This window comes from Gobius niger (assembly GCF_951799975.1).
Source record: "Gobius niger genome assembly, contig: SCAFFOLD_154, whole genome shotgun sequence".
Classification (NCBI taxonomy): Eukaryota; Metazoa; Chordata; class Actinopteri; order Gobiiformes; family Gobiidae; genus Gobius; species Gobius niger.
The window spans coordinates 2,325-23,721 of record NW_027639197.1 but is presented as its reverse complement, the minus strand read 5'-3'; the positions used below and the strand labels follow the sequence as shown (position 1 = coordinate 23,721).

At 41.8% G+C, this 21,397-nt stretch overlaps 1 protein-coding gene across 1 annotated transcript in view; it reads right to left on the bottom strand.

The window, feature by feature from the left end:
• The window catches only part of LOC306982773 (cystic fibrosis transmembrane conductance regulator-like), a gene marked incomplete at its 3' end in the record, with an annotated part of 47,295 nt that extends 26,312 nt beyond the window's left edge, over positions 1-20,983 (bottom strand). The window contains exons 1-4 of the mRNA XM_079583228.1: positions 20,863-20,983; positions 16,745-16,855; positions 11,097-11,205; positions 4,948-5,163 (exon numbers count right to left, since the gene is read on the bottom strand). Coding sequence (XP_079439354.1) covers positions 4,948-5,163; positions 11,097-11,205; positions 16,745-16,855; positions 20,863-20,915 — 489 coding nt within the window. The 5' untranslated portion in view covers positions 20,916-20,983. The remainder of the gene's footprint in view (positions 1-4,947; positions 5,164-11,096; positions 11,206-16,744; positions 16,856-20,862) is intronic.
• Between the last annotated feature and the right edge of the window lie 414 nt (positions 20,984-21,397).

The following is a 21,397-nucleotide window of genomic DNA, read 5'->3' as shown; positions in this document are numbered from 1 at the left end:
CAAAAAATGACAAAAATGTGACAAAAAATGACAAAAAAATGACAAAAATGTGACAGTGTGACAAAAAAAATGACAAAACTGTGACAAAAAATGACAAAAAAAATGACAAAATGTGACAAAAAATGACAAAAAAAATGACAAAAATGTGACAAAAAAAGATAAAAAATTGATGCAAAATTGATGAAAAATTGACGAAAAAATTACAAAAATGTGACAAAAATGTGACAAAAAAATGACAAAAATTTGATAAAAAATGGACAAAAAAAATGACAAAATGTGAAAAAAAAAGATACAAAATTGATGAAAAATTGACGAAAAAATGACACAAATGTGACAAAAAAATGACAAAAAAATGACAAAAAAATGACAAAAATGTGACAAAAATGAGTTGAATACCCCCCCAAAAAAAGATGAAAAAAGAATCTGATGACGTGAGGAAAAAAATCCTCTCGGTTCAGGCGGGAGTTAAAAGGTTAATGGTGTTTCAGGTCGGGCTGCTCCATTATTGAAAAAATAATAATCCCGATTATTTTAGTCACAATTGAAATCACGATTATTCAAACGATTATTTGTTGCCTTTAAAAAAAAGTCTTTATTTTATTTATATATTTATTAATAAAGAAAACTATGCTGAATATTTTCTGTTTCCTGCACAGTCATAAAAGTACAAATGATTTCAAGTTTGCGTCGATTAAGGAGAGGTCTCTGTTTCACACCTGCCCCCTGCTGGCCGGCCCTCACACCTGCGCAGGCAAACTGAGCAGCGCGGCCTGATGACATCATCACACAGCGCCGTTTGTTTTTATGTCAGGCAAAAGCACGAGCCCTGGCACGTGAAATGCGAAGGGGAAATAATCCCAGCGCCAAATCGTTTAGTGTAATAATCAAAATTGTAATCGAATTCCCATTAATTGCACAGCCCTAGTTTCAGGAGAGAGTAACAGTTTTACACTATGATGTAAACCTGCTCTGCCAACACTTTACTTTATTATTTACTGTTTATACTTTTTGTCCTCACAAAGTCCTTGGTCGTCAGTGTAAAGAAGACGCCACTATTTACTATTTAATTGTTTTTTCCTCACATTTCCTGCCGCCCTGAGTGTTTCTAAGAGCTGAATGTAACAAGTACATTCCTCCATTGTGAGATCAGGCTGATTATCTTAAATCTCAAAGCCCGCCTCCTGAAGGTGCACACTGCCGTCGTGTCCTTGGGCAAGACACTGCATCCTCCTCGCCTCCAGTGTCTGCGTGCACTGGTGTGTGAATGAGAGAGTGACCGGTTCAATGCTGTAAAGTCCTTTGAGCCAAATGTAGGTGGAAAAGCGCTTTATGACTAGAGACGATTTACCATAAATGTTTAGTTATACAAGAAATATACAAGAATAAAAACAGCTCTAAATAATACAAACTTAATAATATAAATATTATTGTGGATTTGTCCTGGCACAGCAGGTTTTACACACATTTATGCACAAATAAATCTGTTTGTGCTTCGATTTTTAAGAGCATAAAGGAAAAGAAATCTGTGCACATTTCATTTTCAAACAAGGAATGACGTAAATCCCAATATTCAAAGACTGTTTCTTATCTCTGACTGAAGTAAATGCTTGTCTGGTTTTCTGTTTATCAGAGGTTCCGCAGTGTGGCTTTACTGACTGTTCAGGTGAAACGTGGTTAAACGTGGTTAATCGTGGTTAATCGTGGTTAAACGTGGTTAAAGTGGTTAAAGTGGTTGTGCTGCTGAGGCAGAGGCTGTATCTTATCTCTGCAGTTTGTTTTGTTCCTCACAAAGATACAAAGAGAACTTTGGTGCTGAACTCATCCAGGCACGGCCTAAAACTCAGACTAAAACTAAACACAGACATGACAGTTTCTGAAGGAGATATTTATAACAGAAAAATCTGTCAAAAAACTAATGTCTCCTTGTTTTTGAGTTCAAAACTCAATAAATCAGGCAGGAACGAGATATTGAACGTCCAAATGTGTTTGTGTGAGTCTGACAACTGAAAGAACGGCTTTTCTGCCCACAAAGGTGTGACCATTAAGAGGCATTAGACAGGAACATACTTTTAAATACTTGCAGGTACAGGTGTGTGAGTGGGAGGGACGAGGGGAGTGGCCTATGAAAGAGATGTAATGTACTGCTGTGTGTTGTGGCTTATACTGTATGTTTTATATTTTGTATGTTCTTGTCTTGTTTTTTACCTCATGAGGCTGCGGATGGAAATTAGCCTTGAGCTAAATCCGGCATATTTACAGCACTAGTTGTTCTTTAATATGCACCGTCCCATTCAAATAAATGAATAAATGAAATGAAATGAAATGAAATGATGGAGCGACTAAAGTGTAGGGATGGGCACCGTTAAACGGTTCCTACTTGGAACCGACCGAAAAGCTCCGGTCGGGGGCGGTATCGAAAATGTTTAATTCTTTCGGTGCCAACTTTCGGTTCTTTTTCTCTCCAGACGTCAATATGTGACCCGCAGTGAGTCTCAAAAAAGCTACATGAACGTGTGCGCAGATACTGAGCCGCTTCAGCGCAGATGGAGCGAAGCAAAGATATATTTTATAGATGTAACTTATAGCGAAGCAAAACTTGCTAAACTTCTGTAATAGAGATGACAGAGCCGCGGTCTGTGTCAGGACTGAGCCAGGACGTAGACTACACCGGGTAAAACCCAGAGCTAAACAAAACCAGTTATGAACCAGGACTAAACCAGGACTGAATAAGAAACTTGAGCTTTAGTCAAATTGAAAAGCAAAAGAGAGCAGAGACAATAAGAAAGACGTCTTTACCTTTAGCGACAGACCCGGAGGCTGAGCTTACGTGCTGTTGTTTACAACTGCGGCTGCAGCGACAGGAATATCGAAGATGGTTTGTTGTTTGTTGAAAGTGAGCGCTCACTCTGTATTAGACATTGTTGGTCCAGTTTTGGTAAATTGTCAGTGGCAGAGTGAGGCTCACACCATATAAGGATCTTTGACGTGTGAAGTTGCTTTCGCATTGTTGGACACCACAGTGTGTTTCGAAAAGTTTATCTGAAAGAAAACCATGTCCTGATGTGGATCTGTCCTGTCTCTGCAGCTTAAGAGGTAATAACGTCCTTTCTCTTTTTTTTTATCTCTGCTTAAGTGGAAATTCTGCTCAAAACCCGAAGTCACAGGCGACGCTGCTGCTCCTGTGTTGCTTCTGCTGTGCTGTTTTAGGATTTTTTCCTGAACTATACTTTTTTATACACGTCATTTTTATTGAATTAAAACAACATTGGTATCGAAAAAAGTACCGTTAAGGCACCGAAAAGCAGGTATCGTTAAAGTACTTGGTATCGAAAACAAACGAACGGTACCCATCCCTACTAAAGTGCAGATGTTGTTCATGTTGTTACGCCCAGTGGATATTTCTCCCATCTTTGCTGGATCCCACAGAGGAAATGACCATATTTGGATTACAGCGTCATCTCGGTCACAGTCTTTCATGCTACACATGGATACCAAACGTGTCAGTATCTGGGAATGAACATTTGTGAAAGACCAGGGAGCGACACAGCCATGGTGGAGGACATTTCAAAATGTTCCCAACATTTCCCAAATTTTCCATAATTTCCCAAAAAATTCAAAACTGTTACATAATTCATCCAAAAAAAAAAAAAAAAAAAAAAAAAAAAGATAATAATTATAAAAAATGTATTAAAAAAATGTAAATGTTCTAAATAAAATAAAATGTATAAGATTTTTTAAAATTTCTAAAACTTTTCCAAACTGTCTCATTCCCACAAAGGAAATGACCATATTCATATTGTGGTCACAGCCTTTCCTGCGTGGGAAAGACCAACTCAAAACTTTTCCAAATTTTTTCTAAATTTCCAAACTGTTACATAACTCTCAAAAAGTTTTCAACAATGTTTTAAACTTGTAAAAAAAAAAATTCAAAAGATTTAAAAAAAATTCAAAACCAAATCAAAATGTTAAAACTGTTCCAGACTGTCTCGTTCCCACAGAGGAAATGAGCATATTTGGATTCCAGCGTCGGTCAGTGAGCAGTGTGGGGAGGACCGGTCAGTGAGCAGTGTAGGGAAGACCGGTCAGTGAACAGTGTAGGGAAGCCCGGTCCGTGAGCAGCGTGGGGAAGCCCGGTCAGTGAGCAGTGTAGGGAAGCCCGGTCAGTGAACAGTGTAGGGAAGCCCGGTCAGTGAGCAGTGTAGGGAGGACCGGTCAGTGAACAGTGTAGGGAAGACCGGTCAGTGAACAGTGTAGGGAAGACCGGTCAGTGAACAGTGTAGGGAAGCCCGGTCAGTGAGCAGTGTAGGGAAGCCCGGTCCGTGAGCAGCGTGGGGAAGCCCGGTCCGTGAACAGTGTAGGGAAGCCCGGTCAGTGAACAGTGTAGGGAAGCCCGGTCAGTGAGCAGTGTAGGGAAGCCCGGTCCGTGAGCAGCGTGGGGAAGCCCGGTCCGTGAACAGTGTAGGGAGGACCGGTCAGTGAACAGTGTAGGGAAGACCGGTCAGTGAGCAGTGTAGGGAAGACCGGTCAGTGAGCAGTGTAGGGAAGACCGGTCCATGAACAGTGTAGGGAAGCCCGGTCAGTGAACAGTGTAGGGAAGACCGGTCCGTGAACAGTGTAGGGAAGACCGGTCCGTGAGCAGTGTAGGGAGGACCGGTCAGTGAACAGTGTAGGGAGGACCGGTCAGTGAACAGTGTAGGGAAGACCGGTCAGTGAACAGTGTAGGGAAGACCGGTCAGTGAGCAGTGTAGGGAAGACCGGTCCATGAACAGTGTAGGGAAGCCCGGTCAGTGAACAGTGTAGGGAAGACCGGTCCGTGAACAGTGTAGGGAAGACCGGTCCGTGAGCAGTGTAGGGAGGACCAGTCAGTGAGCAGTGTAGGGAGGACCGGTCCGTGAACAGTGTAGGGAAGCCCGGTCAGTGAGCAGTGTGGGGAAGGCCAGGCCGTACCTTCTTGTAGATGAGGCTGAAGAGCGCGATGCGGATCTGCATGCCCAGGTGGTGCAGGCCGAAGATGGCCGGCTGCAGGAGCATGAACCGGGCCACGAACAGCAGACACAGGCCCAGCGCCAGGTAGAAGCCCTGGCTGCGCTCCGGGGCGTGGAACGGGTCGAACGAGGCGATGATCCGGCCCAACAGCTGCGGCTGGACCGTCTTCGAGGCCTCCTGGAAGAACAAGGGTCAGCTGGGTGAATCAGGGGCGGAGCTTACCACGGCCTTCCAACTGAGCGGGTATGTGGTTATACTCTCTATCTTACGTAGGTCTGGACATATTCATCTAGTTTAACTTCCTGACTTATCCAAATCTAAGCGCTTAGAAGAAAAGCATCAAAACACAGACGAAACAAGGATGAAAACGGAGCAAAAATGTGCCAGAAAAGCAACAAAAAGTGACAAAAAAGAGATGAAAACCCAACAACAAAGCAATGAAAAACAAAAAACAACAAACAACAAAAACGCGAGGTCTTAGCTTTCAAATGAGGCTCTCCAGTCGAGAAGCTTTTCGATTTGGGTAAAGCCGAACTGGAGAAAATGCACTTTGTTAACCTCTTAGCTCCCATCTGAACATGTTTACTCCCCAAATTCTCCAAATCTAAAAGCTCCTTCAAAATAGCGACAAATAATGAGAAGAAAATGAGGATGTACATTGACCAAAATGACAAAAATCCTGCAAAAAAAGTGACAAAAATCCAGCAAAAAAGTGACAAAAATCCAGCAAAAAAGTGACAAAAATCCAGCAAAAACATGACAAAAATCCAGCAAAAAAAGTCACAGGAGGTTTGAAAAGTGTCAAAGTTATGCTCGTATCAGCTCCTCCGCAGCGTCCCCCTCGGCCCGGGTTCCCGTTTGTTACTTCCTGCACGTGAGTTTTCATTTACACCAGTATGAGACAAATTCCTAACATGGGGAATATTTCTACTGCTTTAGTTTCTAATAAAAGCCTGTTTTAGAGACCGGCTTTAATTTGTTCAGTTCAGTTCAGTTCAGTTCAAGTTTTTTATTCAGCCATGGTGTTATTACAGACACAATAATAACAACAACAACAGCAAAAGCTAAATATTCAATGCTGAATAGGAGCATGAGGAAGACATTGTCTTATAAATTTCATGCCCCTTTTTTTTTTTCTCCAAAATCTGAGCTGGCTCTGAACAAATGGCTCACCGGTTTTTGATGTGTGTTAGCCTATATCAAGGTGCAAATAATACTTTACATCTAAATCAATAACTGTTTCAAATTCAACATTGGTTCTTATGTTTCGTTGCTTTCGTATTTTCCAAGTACTTTTTTTTTATACATTTGATTGAATTGAGTGATTGTGTTACATGATTTTTGAACAATGTCCAAAGAATTCCATAAACTGATCCCTTTTACAAGAAACCCCTTTTGTTTTTGTGAAGTGTGTGAAAATGGAACCCAGAAATTGCCCTTTCTTCTGTTGTTACTATCTGTAATTAACACAAATTTGTTTTGAATATGTATTGGCACCAACTTATTTTTCACTCTCCACATAATTTGTAGTATTTTAAATTTGACCAATTCATTAAATTTCAAGGTCTGCAGTTTTATAAACAGTTTGTTTGTGTGATCTCGTGGACCTTTGAGAGTCACAATTCTTATAGCTTTCTTCTGGAGTAAGAACAACCTTTCTGTATAACTGGTGCATGCATTTCCCCACATTTCAATACAGTATGTTATATAAGGAACTATTAAGGCTGAGTATAAAAGCTGTAATGAAGCCTCATCCAACGTGTGTTTAACCTTATATAGGATACCAATATTTTTACTAACTTTACCTTTGATGTGGTCGATATGAGGCTTCCAGCTAAGTTTGCTGTCTAGGATAACCCCCAAAAATTTGATTTCTGAGACACATTCAATATTTACATCTTCAATAACTAGTTTTGTACATGCATTTTTCTTATTTCCAAGAAAAATGCATGGCGAAACCGCGGCCGGTTTCGCCAGCCGCGAAACCGGCCTCTGTCGGTGACCCGGCCTCTGTCGGTGACCCGGCCTCTGTCGGTGACCCGGCCTCTGTCGGTGACCCGGCCTCTGTCGGAGACCCGGCCTCTGTCGGAGACCCGGCCTCTGTCGGAGACCCGGCCTCTGTCGGAGACCCGGCCCCTGTCGGAGACCCGGCCTCTGTCGGAGACCCGGCCTCTGTCGGAGACCCGGCCTCTGTCGGAGACCCGGCCCCTGTCGGAGACCCGGCCTCTGTCGGAGACCCGGCCTCTGTCGGAGACCCGGCCCCTGTCGGAGACCCGGCCTCTGTCGGAGACCCGGCCCCTGTCGGAGACCCGGCCTCTGTCGGAGACCCGGCCTCTGTCGGAGACCCGGCCTCTGTCGGAGACCCGGCCCCTGTCGGAGACCCGGCCCCTGTCGGAGACCCGGCCTCTGTCGGAGACCCGGCCCCTGTCGGAGACCCGGCCTCTGTCGGAGACCCGGCCTCTGTTAGAGACCCGGCCGCTAATGGAATGCAGGCCAGTATTAGAGAATTTACGGTATAAGTAAATATCTGCTGCAGAGCTCATCGCCTACAGGCCAGTGTCACGCCTCATTTGAAAGCTAAGACCTACAAAACACAGTTTCTTCCTTGTCTTTGTTATCATGATATAAACTCGCTCTCATTGCGTTTTGGCCACATTTAGTTTTTTTCGTTTAATGTAACTGATTAAGCCAGTGGTTCTCAACCTTTTGGAGCCGTGACCCCCAGTATAAGAGGTAATGGGGTTTGTGACCCCCCGCCCAGGTCACACCGTGAAAAATAGGAACACTAGCCGACATAATTCTTAAAAAACAAAGAAAAAAACAAATGGCTGAAATAAAATTCATCAAACTACAATCAAATGATGGCACTCTGGTAAAACAGCAAGCCACACTGTCGCCATTACTCATTCACTCCATACTCGGCTGTTGTAGCCACAGCTGCCCTGGGGTAGACTGACGGAAGCGAGACATCCAGTCTGTGCCATCGGCTTCTCCCACCACCACTCACTCACTCACCCTTCTGATTCGGAGAACGCTTTTACGTCGATAAATAAGGAGAAAGAGTGTGAGAGTTATTAGAGAAGATTCAGAACAACAACTGAAAAGTCAATCCATCCTAAAACTCTTAATGACTGTCTGCAAATCGCCTTCACTTCCCAGAATGAACTCGGCCCGCAGTCGCTGACACACAATGAAGAGCACGTATTAATCAGCTCCTTTCTGTGTGAGCTGGAGGTTTCGGTAACTCCTCTCCTCGGCCCCGTCCCATTGTGTTTGTGGCCGGTGTTTGTGGCCCCTCCTGGTGTTGTCCCGCTGTTTCCAGAGCGACGTGAGCCTGGATTTATCTGGACTTCATTCATTCCCTCTGAATCAAAAGCGTCGGGACAGAGAGGCCCGTGATGTCACCCCCCCCCCCCCCCCCCCCCCGTGAAACGCCGGATTCCAGCACAATGTCTTTACATCAGAAAGTGGGAAACGATGTCATACATGTGCAGCAAGTGCGTTGCTAAATAAGGACCACACACATGTGCTGGATCGTTTTTCTTCACCGTCGAAAGACCAAGGGCCGAACCTTCCAACTGTCGCTAGCAAAGCATCACTTTCTGCCAGTGTCGTACTTCATTGCATGACCTACATGGGTGTTCAGAAATGTTAAAGGAATTGACAGTGTTTTTCAAATTTCTAGAGCATTTTCACCTCTTAACCCCCACCTGAACCGAACACCAATACGGCTTTATCCAAATCTAAAAGCTTCTTGAATAAAACGGCAAAATAGCGAGGATGAAATGCAACAAAAGAGTGACCAAAAAACGGTAAAGAGTAATGAAAAACCAGCATAAAAGCGACGAGAACGTGATGAGACCAACGAAACCGCGACACAAAAGCCACAGAAAAGGGACAAAGAGTGAACGAAATGCAACCAAACCGACATAACAAAGAGACGATGAAAATCTGATGAAAACAGGACAAAAAAGCGTCAAAATTTGCATTAAAGGGACTATACAGAGGTTAAAAATATCAAAATTATGTATGTTCCTCCCCCTACATGTACCAACAATGTCCTAATGTGTAGAATGAGCCCAGACCTGTTCACCACAACTGCCTCTAAAATCCTGTCACTTTAAAAGGTGTTTAGTCGGTCCGAATTGCCCTCATGAGCTTAATATAGAAGCTGCAGTTACTCGCGTGACCTGAGGTGGCAGTAGTGAGTATAAAAGGCTAACTTGCATCTAGCCCCTTTAAAAAACGCTGCAAAAAAATTAACATCAGTTTTGCAGGTCTTCGCTTTCAAATGAGGCGTTACACTGGCCCAGCTCTCCAGTCGAGAAGCTTTTAGATTTGGGTAAAGCCAAGCTGGAGATATTGCGCTTGGTTAGAGTGGGGGGTAAGAGGTTTTTAACAGCCATTTGATCTCTGATTTGGGTAATAATATTCCTCAAAATCATCTTGAGGGCCAGAGGCTTCATGATGGAGGGCCGGATTTGGTCCCCGGGCCTGACGTTGCCTACCGCTGGTATAGAGGATACAGACTCGGCTCTAGAAGGGGGGGGGGCAGGAGACTTTTAGGCTGGTTTTGCTGGTACCATATACTGTAATAATAATAATAAATAACTTGTATCTTTTAGCAAGCGTTGTAACTGCAGTGAGAGGGTCACACTCATGTTTATGAATATTGTCTCCACTTTTAGACGTCTTTCAGAGATGATAATTGGACATTAGTTTATATGTGCTGACAGAGGAGACAATGAACTTTAAGACAGTTTTTGTTTCATGTGGATTCTCCCAGTGATGACTGAGATATTAACCAAAAACTAAGACAAAAACTCTGCAGTTCGCCATCTCTGGAATCGCTCCATATATGGTCATGTTTGAAAACAGTTCAGGGGGAAAACAATTTGGAGAAAAATCTAAACTTTCTCTTATTCAAAAACGACTTTAACAAACGCTGAATTATTGATGTAGTTTTCTACTAAATAAAGATACAAAGACATGGAGAGGAGCAAAGTGGTTCAACAGCCCATAAATACTTAAATAACAGAGATTGCTAACCTGATGCTACATGTTAGCATTGTGCTAATGCAGTTTTGTCACTTCTACTGAACAATCGGCTGTGAGGAAAATATCCATATGGACTCGGTTTAGACTTGACTTTATTGGTGTGTGATCAAAAAGTTCATTTACACCATGTTCTGGGTGAATACTGGATTCTGATTGGCCGGTGCATTATTTTGGTATAACCGCACACGTAGTCCGGTAGTTAAATCACTGGGATATCACTCCGCTGTGGCGTCGCCATAGCAACGCCTGACACAGCTGAATCAGATAAAGGCGTAATTAGTGACTGACAGGAACGTATGAGATGGATTTAGTGTTTGCTAAATGTTTGTAGAGGAGAGTGAGCAGCTAGGTTAGCTACTGTTAATAACATATGAGCTTTACATTTCTATTGGAAACGGTTAAGTCAAACATAAAAGTTTCAGTTCGTGGGGCCCAGGTGTGAGCGACTCCACCGCAGCTGTTTCCATAAACAGTTGAGCTAGTTGAGCTAGCTAGCTAGCTTCAGGTTAAACCTTGTAAAAGTGAAATAACTCCTGCCCACGAGTGCCGCATATCGGTGTTTACTTCCAGGGAAAAGTGTTTCCGGGTTAGTCCTGTTGTGTTGTGATTCTGTGCTGATGTTGTGTCGTTGAGCCTGACTGAGATCCTCGTAATAGCTGCGGAGAATGACTCGCTCTGAGACCAGCCTTCAGTGACCAGCTAATAACCCACACAAAATAGTCCCGTAGTCTGGCAGATTTAGTGAGTTTAGTCAATGAAAAACACATTTATTATAAATGTTAGGTTTGTGGGACCCTGGTATAAGCGGATTAAACAACGAGGAGCCGTGTTAGACGTTATAATGCAGGAGGAACAACACTGTGTCGGGCGTTAGAACGTCTTATACGGCTCCGAGTTGTTTAATCCTCACATATCACTAGGAAATGGCTTGAAAAAGTGAAGAATTGTGTTTCCCTAAAGATTCTGTTTTCCCCCTCGGCGAGGCCACGCCCCCTTTGATGCCGTCTGTATCTAAAGGCTCTTCAGAACGTTGTGTTACGTCATGGCCTCACCCCGAGGTAGAGCAGGATGCCGAAGAAGACGAAAGGTCCCATGAAACATCTGGCCAGAGCTCTGAGGAGCCGCGGCTTCTTTGCGGACACGACCTCACGATCCCACTCTCTGAAAACACAGGAGGAAACACTGTTAGAGACACAGGAAAACTCCAGATGGAATAGAGGAATAGAGTAATAAGGGACACAAAACACAAACTGTCTGTTTCAAATCAATATGAAGCTTTTGCCAATAGTACAGAAACCTCATCAAAACATCACTCTGGAAAACATGTCGACTTATCTTCGATAAATGGCTTAAAAAGTGCTTAAATTTGTGCCGATATTGAGCAGTTTTGGACTGTCTGAAATGGAACAAGCATTATGCATATGACATAAATTAATTAAAATACTGTAGTGTAGGGGTCGGGGGCCAAAACCGGCCCTCCAGCAAAGAACCTCTGGCCCCCAATACGATTTTGAGAAATATTATTACGCAGATAAGGGATCATTTACCTGTTCAATTACTCTTAAAATGCGAGAAATAGTGTTTTTTTTTTCCTTGCAGAACATCCCACTTGGTCATATATAATGTAAAACAGTGATTCTCAACTGGTGGGTCGGGACTCAAAAGTGGGTCGCGAGCCTATAGGGAACTTTTTTTTTCTTCAATATTTTCCATCTGAAACTACACGGAAACACACTGGAGTCTGTTAAAGTTAATATTATTGGTTTGTTTTGATCATAATTTCAGTCTTCAAAGCAAATCTACGGCTTGTTCAATAAAAACGTGTGGTAAATACAATATTTTATACGATATATGACAAATTATAGTTTTGTTTGGGTCGCAGCTTGTCATTAAGGTAATGGCGGGTCTCGGAGGCTACTTTAGGCTACATGATAATGTTTCATAATAATGAAAATCGGCCCTCCTTGACTCAAACCTGCCTACCCCTGCTGTAGTGTAAAAAAGGACAAAAACTGGGAAAATATAAGTAATAAAAAAGAGCAAAAATCAGGGGAAAAAATTGGGAAAACGAGAAAGGATTAGGGCAAAAATTTGAAAGACTTGTGTAAAAAATTGGGAAAAATGGGAGAAACATTGAGCCTGAACCGAGCACATTCAGTTCGACTTTACCCAAATCTAAAAGCTTCTCGACTCAAGCTTAAGGACAAGTAACGCCTCATTTGAAAGCTAAGACCTACAAAACTCATCTAAGCTTCTTCCTCGTTATGATCGTCATGTTTTCCTTCTTTTTGAATCCTGTCCCTGGATCAACAGCCTCAAAACCTGGATCTAAAGATATTACTTTCGATACTCGTAGTACTTTCATTTTCCCCAATACCAAAGTGGTCTGTCCTTTCCACACACACAGTGAAGAAACACAAACAGAAGTGACATAACCTGAACTGTCAGCTGTAACGCTGGCCTGTCATTGGTCAGAGCCATAAGAAACTTTCAGAATAAGAAACTTTCAGAATAAGAGACTTTTTTTCTGTATTTTTTTCCCAATTGTAATTTTTTTTTATTTTATTTTTTTGCCCACTGTTTAAGTTTAATAACTCTTGTTCTCCGGTTCTTTAAAGGCATCTACGAGTTACAGGTTGAAAATTGTTAAAATAAAAATTAGGTAAAACTGGAAAACTGGAAAAATAACAAATAAAAATTTTGAAAAAAAAATATTAATTTGAAAAAAAAAACAGAAATATTGGGGGAAAAATGTAGAAAATTGTAAAAAAAATAATAATTAAGAAACTGAAAAAAAAATTAAATAATTGGAAAAAAATGTAAAAATTAAAGAATTTGGTAAAATTTGAAAAACAAGTTGAAACATTAAAAAAAAAGAGGCAAAATTGAAAAAAAAAAGAAAAAAAATGATTGGGAAAAAAGGAAATATTGGGGAAAAATTTAGAAAATGGAAAAAATGTGAAAGAATTTTATTTTCAAAATTTTTCCCCAATATTTCCTTTATTGGAAAAAAATCAAGGAAATATTGGGGATTTTTTTTTTTTTTTTTTTATTTGAAAAAAAATTGGGGAAAAGTGCAAAGTACAAACTGCAGACGTTCAAACCGCTCATCGCCGCCTTCAACGGGAAAGGTCAGCGTGAACCTTCAGACCCGCGGGTTTAGGCTCAATAACTCTTGTTCTCCGGTTCTTTAAAGGCATCTACGTGTGCCTACTGTGCCTGAATGCGCTTCCTTGATGGAGTTGCCGATGAAGCCGCCGGAGCAGCTCCTTTGTGCTCGTGACGGATCGCTCTGTTTTTGGAGACGCACCAAAAGGATTTAAAGTTCACTTTCCCGGAATGCCCCCCTGTAAAGGTCAGGAGCGCGGCCGGTTTCTACGGTAAAGAGCTGGCACACGGGGGCCAAACCAGGACAAAACTATAGGGCCAAACCAGGACAGAGCACCAGGAATATTTCCCTCTGCTCAATAAAAACTTAAAGGGATATTTCAGGATTTCTGACATAGGGCCCCTCGTTATCCAGAGTGTTGATTTCTGTAGATATTTATTTTTTCTAATTCATGCAATCCTTATATCTGAAGAGTTTAATGGTGCTAGGCTAATGCTAGGCTAGTGCACGTCTATGGTAACTAGTAGCCTGCATTAAAAACCTCTTCAAAATCATGGGCTCGTCCTCCAAACGTTGCCATATCTGATTTGTAGAAAGCTCCTTTGTGAATTCCACGTGTAGTGATGCGGCCGCAGGTTAACAAACTACTGTAGATCCGGTAACCGAGCAGATCACTCCGCCGCGGCGTAGCTACAACCAGGAAGCGGATCAAATATAAGTTATTTTAAATCAACACAGACATTTATATGGGTCGTCTGGTCTTATAAGTGATTTGTCAGACTGTTTTTAATGCAGGCTACTAGTTACCATAGACATGCACTAGCCTAGCACTAGCCTAGCACCACTAAACTCTTCAAATATTGCATGAATTAAAAAATATATATCTCCAGAAATCAACAACACTGTGGAAAACTAGGAAATGAGGCCCTATGACAAAAATCCTGAAAGTCTGTCAGCCAGCATTTTATTTTGCTTAGTAATAGTAATGTTCATTATAGCATTAATATTCATTTAATTTTGTATTCTATAAAGAAGCTATAGTCCAGGGGTAGGCAACATCAGGCCCGGGGGCCAAAACTGGCCCTCCATCATCAAACTCTGGCCCTCGAGATGATTTTGAGAAATATTATGACCCAAAGAAATCAGAGATCAAATGCCTGTTAAAGTACTCTAGAAATGTGAAAAATACTGTAAATTCCTTAAAATGTTTTAGCAGAGCAGCCTTTTAGACTATAGTCCTAAAAGAATACTCTAAGAATACTAAGAAATAACTTAAATCTACTTGAATTAAGAGATAAAATCTAAAGATTGAGTGGATTTAGTCTGGCCTTAAAGCAGATATAACCTATTCTTGCCAGTGGAACAAGCTCAAGTTTTTTCTTAATTCAGATTATTTTGTATAATTTCAAGGGAAAAATAAATATTTTCTACAGTAAAAGTTGATTTCTTCCAGTGGGATTTCTATTTGTACAATTGGCATTGGTGTTTTTATCTGATCTTATGTTCAAACCGACTCAAATTTAACATAAAAAAAACCTTTATTCAAGTGATTTTAAGAAATTTATCTAATAGGGTTCGGCCTGGAGGGTCCGGCCCTTGGTCTTTTGACGATGAAGAACACCGGCCCTCCACTGAGCAAACTTGCTATAGTCTAAACACTCAGTGGTTAGCGCTGCATAACAAAAGGTGTGGGAGGTTTGTGCTAATGAGGAAACACTGCCACAAATACTCTTCCTCTTGCTTCCTGAGCCCCCCCGGAGTGGCCCAGCAGAAAACAGGCCACCCCATAGACACGCCACTGGCAGAAACCAAACCTAAACACAGAGGTTAAACAGGGGCCAAACCAGGACAGAGCAGAGACTAAACCAGGGCTGGACTGGGACTAAGCAGAGAACGGATTTCCTTACAGTACATCTAAGTTAAAGCTGTGTTTTATCCGCAGACCCGGATGCTGCTCTGTCCTCTGCCCACTGTTTGTTTGGACACAGAGAAAATGGCGGCCCATATTTTGGAGCCGTGAGACCGTAAACAGCCCCAAAGGCCACGTGTGGAGTGTAAATATGACACACGATCAAAAACATACACTTGGCTTTTCAGGCTCAGCTGCTGCATCTGAAAAGATACAGAAAGATTTGACTTTTTTAATAATAAGTTCAGACCTGGGCGACGAGGAACAAAACAAAACACACTTTCTGAATGATCTCAGTTCACACAAGTTCAGTCAAAGTGTAAGATAAAAAAAGACCATTAGTTTGCAGAAGCAGGTAAAGTACAGTTATTTTTTTGTTTTTTTCTTGTAATCAAAATCAAATTTAATGCTTTTCAATGCCTTTTTATACAACAATCAGGAGAAGGAGGTTCCTAATTGTATTTACACTTTTTAGATGCAGTCAGAGTAAATCTTTTACTGTAAAATCTTTTTTTTTATTTTTGTGTTTTGTAGCTGAAATTTTCAAAAATATTTTTCTATTATGTTGTTTCTCATCTTTTATGTCACTACTGAAACATAAATCAAACTCTTATGCTCGAACAGAAACACAGTTACTCACAGCAACATCATCTCCAAGTACTTTTTTTACTCTTACCTTAGTAAATATTTTTGCAACTCTATCCACCTCAGTCCAAACAAAAACATTCACCAGGACAGTTTTCTCGACTATTTCAATGAATTCGATGCTTAAAGCAGGGTTAAAGGGGGGGGGGTATTATGCAAAATTGACTTTTTCAAGCTTTCCATCATGTTATTCTGTCATTCCCTCATTAAAAAACATGCCTGAAGTGTTGCCTTGGCACATTCACGTATTTCTGAGTAATCTGTAAAAACTCTGATGGGGATAGGTTTGCCTGAGTCCTCCTAGGAACGCCCCCACCTCCTGGAGACGCCTCCGAGCTTTGGTCACCAGCCGAGTAACCAACCACTGCTCCTCAGCAGAACCCCCTCCCCACTGATGCCACAGACAGCGTGTGGAGGGGGCGTGTCGGAAAGGCTCAGAGGTTCTTAAAGAGACAGAGGCCTATTTCAAGACATTCACTACAGCCATTTTGAGAGAGACATTTTATACAAGGCAGTTTTTCTCATTTACTGCATTTACAGACCAACAGAAGGTTTGGTCATCATTGTAGTGTGATATAGACTGGTGCTATGTGATTGAATAAAGCATAATACCCCCTCTTGAAGTAACTCTTGACCCTAGAGGCCATAAGTGCCACTGCAGGTGTCGTAGCATGTTGTGTTTTTTACTCATTAATCGTCCGTGAGAGTAAATACTACAATGACAGAAAAGACAAAGGGACAGAGAGATATTGTTCATCCAATTACACAATGGAGATATTTTTTTTCACTCAAACTTGGCTGTAGATACTGTTTAAGTGGCGCTAGCCCACAGTTAGCTTAGCCCGCTAGCCTGTTAGCTTCTTTTTTGTGATGAAAGACAGAAAATACGCCGAAAAAGCAACAATGTGAGGAAAGGTTTTGTAGGTCTTAGCTTTCAAATGAGGCGTTACTCTGGCCTATAGGCTGTGAGCACCAATAGAAGCTTTTAGATTTGGGTAAAGCTGAACTGGACAAAGTCTGCTGTGTGTAATGAGCACCTCTCCAGTCTCTCCGACAGATGGTCCGCATGGTCAAACGACGGCGCTTTGTACACGTCACTCAGCTCCAGTTTCTTCTGGAAGCCTTTCCTCAGCAGCGGAGACGTCCACCTGGAGACATGAGAGACGGGGACGTTCACACACATTTACCTGGAGACATGAGAGACAAGGACATTCTCACACATTTACCTGGAGACATGAGAGACGGGGACATTCTCACACATTTACCTGGAGACATGAGAGACAGGGATATTCTCACACATTTACCTGGAGACATGAGAGACAAGGACATTCTCACACATTTACCTGGAGACATGAGACACAAGGACATTCTCACACATTTACCTGGAGACATGAGAGACAAGGACATTCTCACACATTTACCTGGAGACATGAGACACAGGGACATTCTCACACATTTACCTGGAGACATGAGAGACTGGGACATTCTCACACATTTACCTGGAGACATGAGACACAAGGACATTCTCACACATTTACCTGGAGACATGAGAGACAAGGACATTCTCACACATTTACCTGGAGACATGAGAGACAAGGACATTCTCACACATTTACCTGGAGACATGAGAGACAAGGACATTCTCACACATTTACCTGGAGACATGAGAGACAAGGACATTCTTACACATTTACCTGGTGACATGAGAGACAGGGACATTCTCACACATTTACCTGGAGACATGAGAGACGGGGACATTCACACACATTTACCTGGAGACATGAGAGACAGGGACATTCTCACACATTTACCTGGAGACATGAGAGACAAGGACATTCTCACACATTTACCTGGAGACATGAGAGACAGGGACATTCTCACACATTTACCTGGAGACATGAGAGACAGGGACATTCTCACACATTTACCTGGAGACGTGAGAGACAAGGACATTCTCACACATTTACCTGGAGACGTGAGAGACAAGGACATTCACACACATTTACCAGGAGACACGAGAGACAGGGACATTCTCACACATTTACCTGGAGACATGAGAGACAAGGACTTTCTCACACATTTATCTGGAGACATGAGATACAGGGACATTCTGTAGAGCATCATCCCAGCTCTATGATAAAGGTTGGCAGTGACTTACATCACAAAGGCTGTGTGCAACCAAAAGACAGGCAGCATTTTCTGTTTTGACCTCTTAACCCCCACCTGAACCGGGTGCATTATCTCCAGTTCAGCTTGACCCAAATCTAGAAGCTTCTTGAAGATACTAGCGACAAAAATGAGACAAAAACGAGGATGAACAGGCAAAAAAAAATGACCACAGCATGACAGTAAAGAGACAAAAAAAGAGATGGAAAAAGTGACAAAATGTGTCAAAAATGTGACGAAAAAGTGATAAAAATGCCACAAAAGAACAACAGAAAAGTGGCAACAAAGCAATGAAAAGAAACGTCAGAACAGAGACAAAAAAGCAAGGGAAAAGATCAGTTTAAATGAGTTTTGTAGGTCTTAGCTTTCAAATGAGGCGTAGGCTGTGAGCTTTTAGATTTGGGTAAAGCTGAACTGGAGAAAATAGTTCAGGCGGGGGTTAAGAGGTTATGAGCCGTAGACAGTGCTGTCGTTTCAAATCAGAAATATTTAGAGGAACAATAGAGTGCTGCACAAACCAGAGCCGACACAAAGTTAATCAGGTTAAGCTTCGAGGACATTGTGTCTGCTGAACTTCACTGAACGAGTCAGAAATACTTCAGTTTTGATGTTCTCCGATAAACTGAGTTACGTTTGTGGCAGAAACTCGTGCCCTCCATCACGGTGCCGGATCCGTCCATGACTCCGGTCGACACAGACCTGACCTGAGCTGAGCTGAGCTGCTCCGACTGGCCATGACTTTAGGAAACTATTCTCCACAACTATAACAATCAGGGAAATGTAACCTGCGCTTATGCAGCGGCCGAATCACTGGAGTCACATGAAAACTATTGCTCTGTCAGCAGAGAGTCATTATCTCAGGACAGGACAGAAAGTGACACAAATGTCAAGAGCAGTTTCAACAGGGAGTCAGTGCTCAGCGCAAATAAGATTCAGAGGAAAACTAAAGAATATAAAGCTGGATGAGGCTGTGTTCACCCCGCCTGAGCCCAGCACATTCTCTACAGTTTCACTTTACCTAAATCTAAAAGCTTCTTGAAAAAAGTGTCAAAATAGAGACTGAAAAGTGATAAAAAAGAAAAAAGAAATAAAAACATGACATAAGAAGTGACAAAAACGCCAAAAAAGGCACAAAAAAGTACAAAAAGTGATGAAAAAGTAACAAAAACTACAAAAACACAACCACAAAAACGACAGTAACACTTTATTTTACAGTACCTTGATACATTGTACCAAACTAAATCTATAGTACAATGTAATGTGTCTGTAACAATGTGTAATAACTTGTACCTATGGGTTAGACACACAATGGAATGACATGTATTTGTAGTTTATACATAATGTAATAAAACATATCCTAAAGCCCAGTCCTTTTACATTACTACAGGAATAACTTGTATTAGTACTTTGTAGGTCTACAAAGTACTAATACAAGTATTTCCATTGTGTGTCTAACCCATGGGAACAAGTTATTAACATATTACATTGTTACAGACACATTACATTGTAGATTTAGTTAAGTACAATGTATCAACTGTAAAATAAAGTGACACCAAAACTACGAAAACATGACAAAAACTCTTTAAAAATGTGACAAACGCTGCGAAAAGTCACAAACAGTTTTGTAGGTCTTAGCTTTCAAGTGAGCTGCTGCCATGGGCTTTAGATGGTGAGCTTTTAGATTTGGGTAAAGCTGAACCCAAGAAAATGTGCTCAGTTTTAACCTCTTAACTCCCGCCTGAACCGAGAGCATTTTCTCCAGTTCAGCTTTACCCAAATCCTGTAGGCCAGTGTAACACCTCATTTGAAAGCTAAGACCTACAAAACTAAACTGATCTTTTTCCACACATCATCAGATTTTTTTTCATCACTTTTTTTGTTGGGCGGGCATCTCATTTTTGTCAAATTTTCGTGACTTTTTTGTCACTTTTTCGTCACATTTTTTGATTTTTTTTGGTCCATTTTTGTCACTTTTTCGTCAAATTATTCGCATTTTTTCGTCAAAGTCTTATCACTTTTTTGTCAATTTTTCTCAATTTTTCGTCACATTTTTCTCACTTTTTGGTCAATTTTTTGTTCATTTTTTGTCACTTTTTCGTCACTTTTTTCACATTTTCATCCTTGTTTTCGTCTCTGTTTTGTTGCTATTTTCACACCTTTTTGCCAGAAGCTTTTAGATTGGGGTAAAGCTGGAGAAAAAGTGCTCGGTTCAGGTGGGAGTTAAGGGGTTAAGTAACTAACATCTACAGACTATAGTTTTTATGAAATTTGTGAAATTCGAACCCAAAACTTTCCGGGTCTTTATTGCAGCACATGTGTAGAAATAAGAACTCAAAAATCCAAATATTTCTTTCTCTGATGATTGTGAAACAGTTTAAAAAGTTAGAATGTACTTGTTTCTCAGTTGAGTTGTGAACTTTAACTTGGCTCTTATTTTTTCCCCAGTGATTATCTGTTAATTCACCCCGCCTAAGGCCCACAGTCGCTCAAGTGTCATGCTCAGTATACGAATAGGAAAGAAGAAGAAAGAAACAAAGAAGAACTCTTGTCCTTTACATAAACATCACACGGAAAAAGGAAACTGACACATTAACTGAACTTTGTTACAATATTAAAAAACATCATCGAAATGTTCCAGCTGCTTCATGCGAGAAACTCTTTGGAGCATTTGTGCTTTCCTCATGTGCTGCAGCAACATGTCAAACAAAAGTGTTAAAGCACAACATTAAGGAAATCACTGAAAACAACTCCGTGACGCAAACTTTACGCACATTTTACGCATCAAACATTCAACAAAATCGTCCGCTAAAGGAATTCAAAACCTGCCTCAAAGAAATCCCCACGTTCACATTTGCATCACTGAATAAACGCCACATTTTTGAAGCAAACATCGGCCTGTAACGCAGTCAACGTTTCCAAAAAGCGCCTCTTTTACGCGCTGCCAAGTTACTTCACCAACGCGCGGTTAAAAGTCTGTGCCAGGACTCACCAAAAGAAGTATTTGGACACGAAGTTTGCATCTTCCACTGGAGATTTCTGCATCCTCTGGCGCACCTGACCACCGCTTTACATCGGTCTCCCCTTTTTTTATGGGCTGTTAAAATCCTCCAGTTCCGGACGCGCCGCTTACTTTGCCCAAATAAAATGCACCTGTAAAGCTCCGCGCCGCCGCCAAAAGGTCTCGCGCCGTCGCTCCGAGCTGCGTTTGGAGTCGAAGTATAAAAGGCCAGAAGTTTCTCATGAGTGTCCGCGCGCGTTTCACCGTCCGCTCTCTCCGTCTGTCGGTGCCGGTTTGCGCGCGTCCCCAAAACGTGTCGCGTTATCCAGTGGCACAAACGCGACGGTGCCATCTTTTATGAGCGCACGGGAGCCCGCTGTGAGCGCGCACGTCATCCCCAAACATCCAAACACAAGCGAGAGAGAGGGGGGGGGAGACAATGGGAGAGAGACTCGCCTTTAAAACGCACTGATTCACGGAGAGATACGGGAAAGCGAAATAATGACTAAAGGAGCAGCGTCACGTG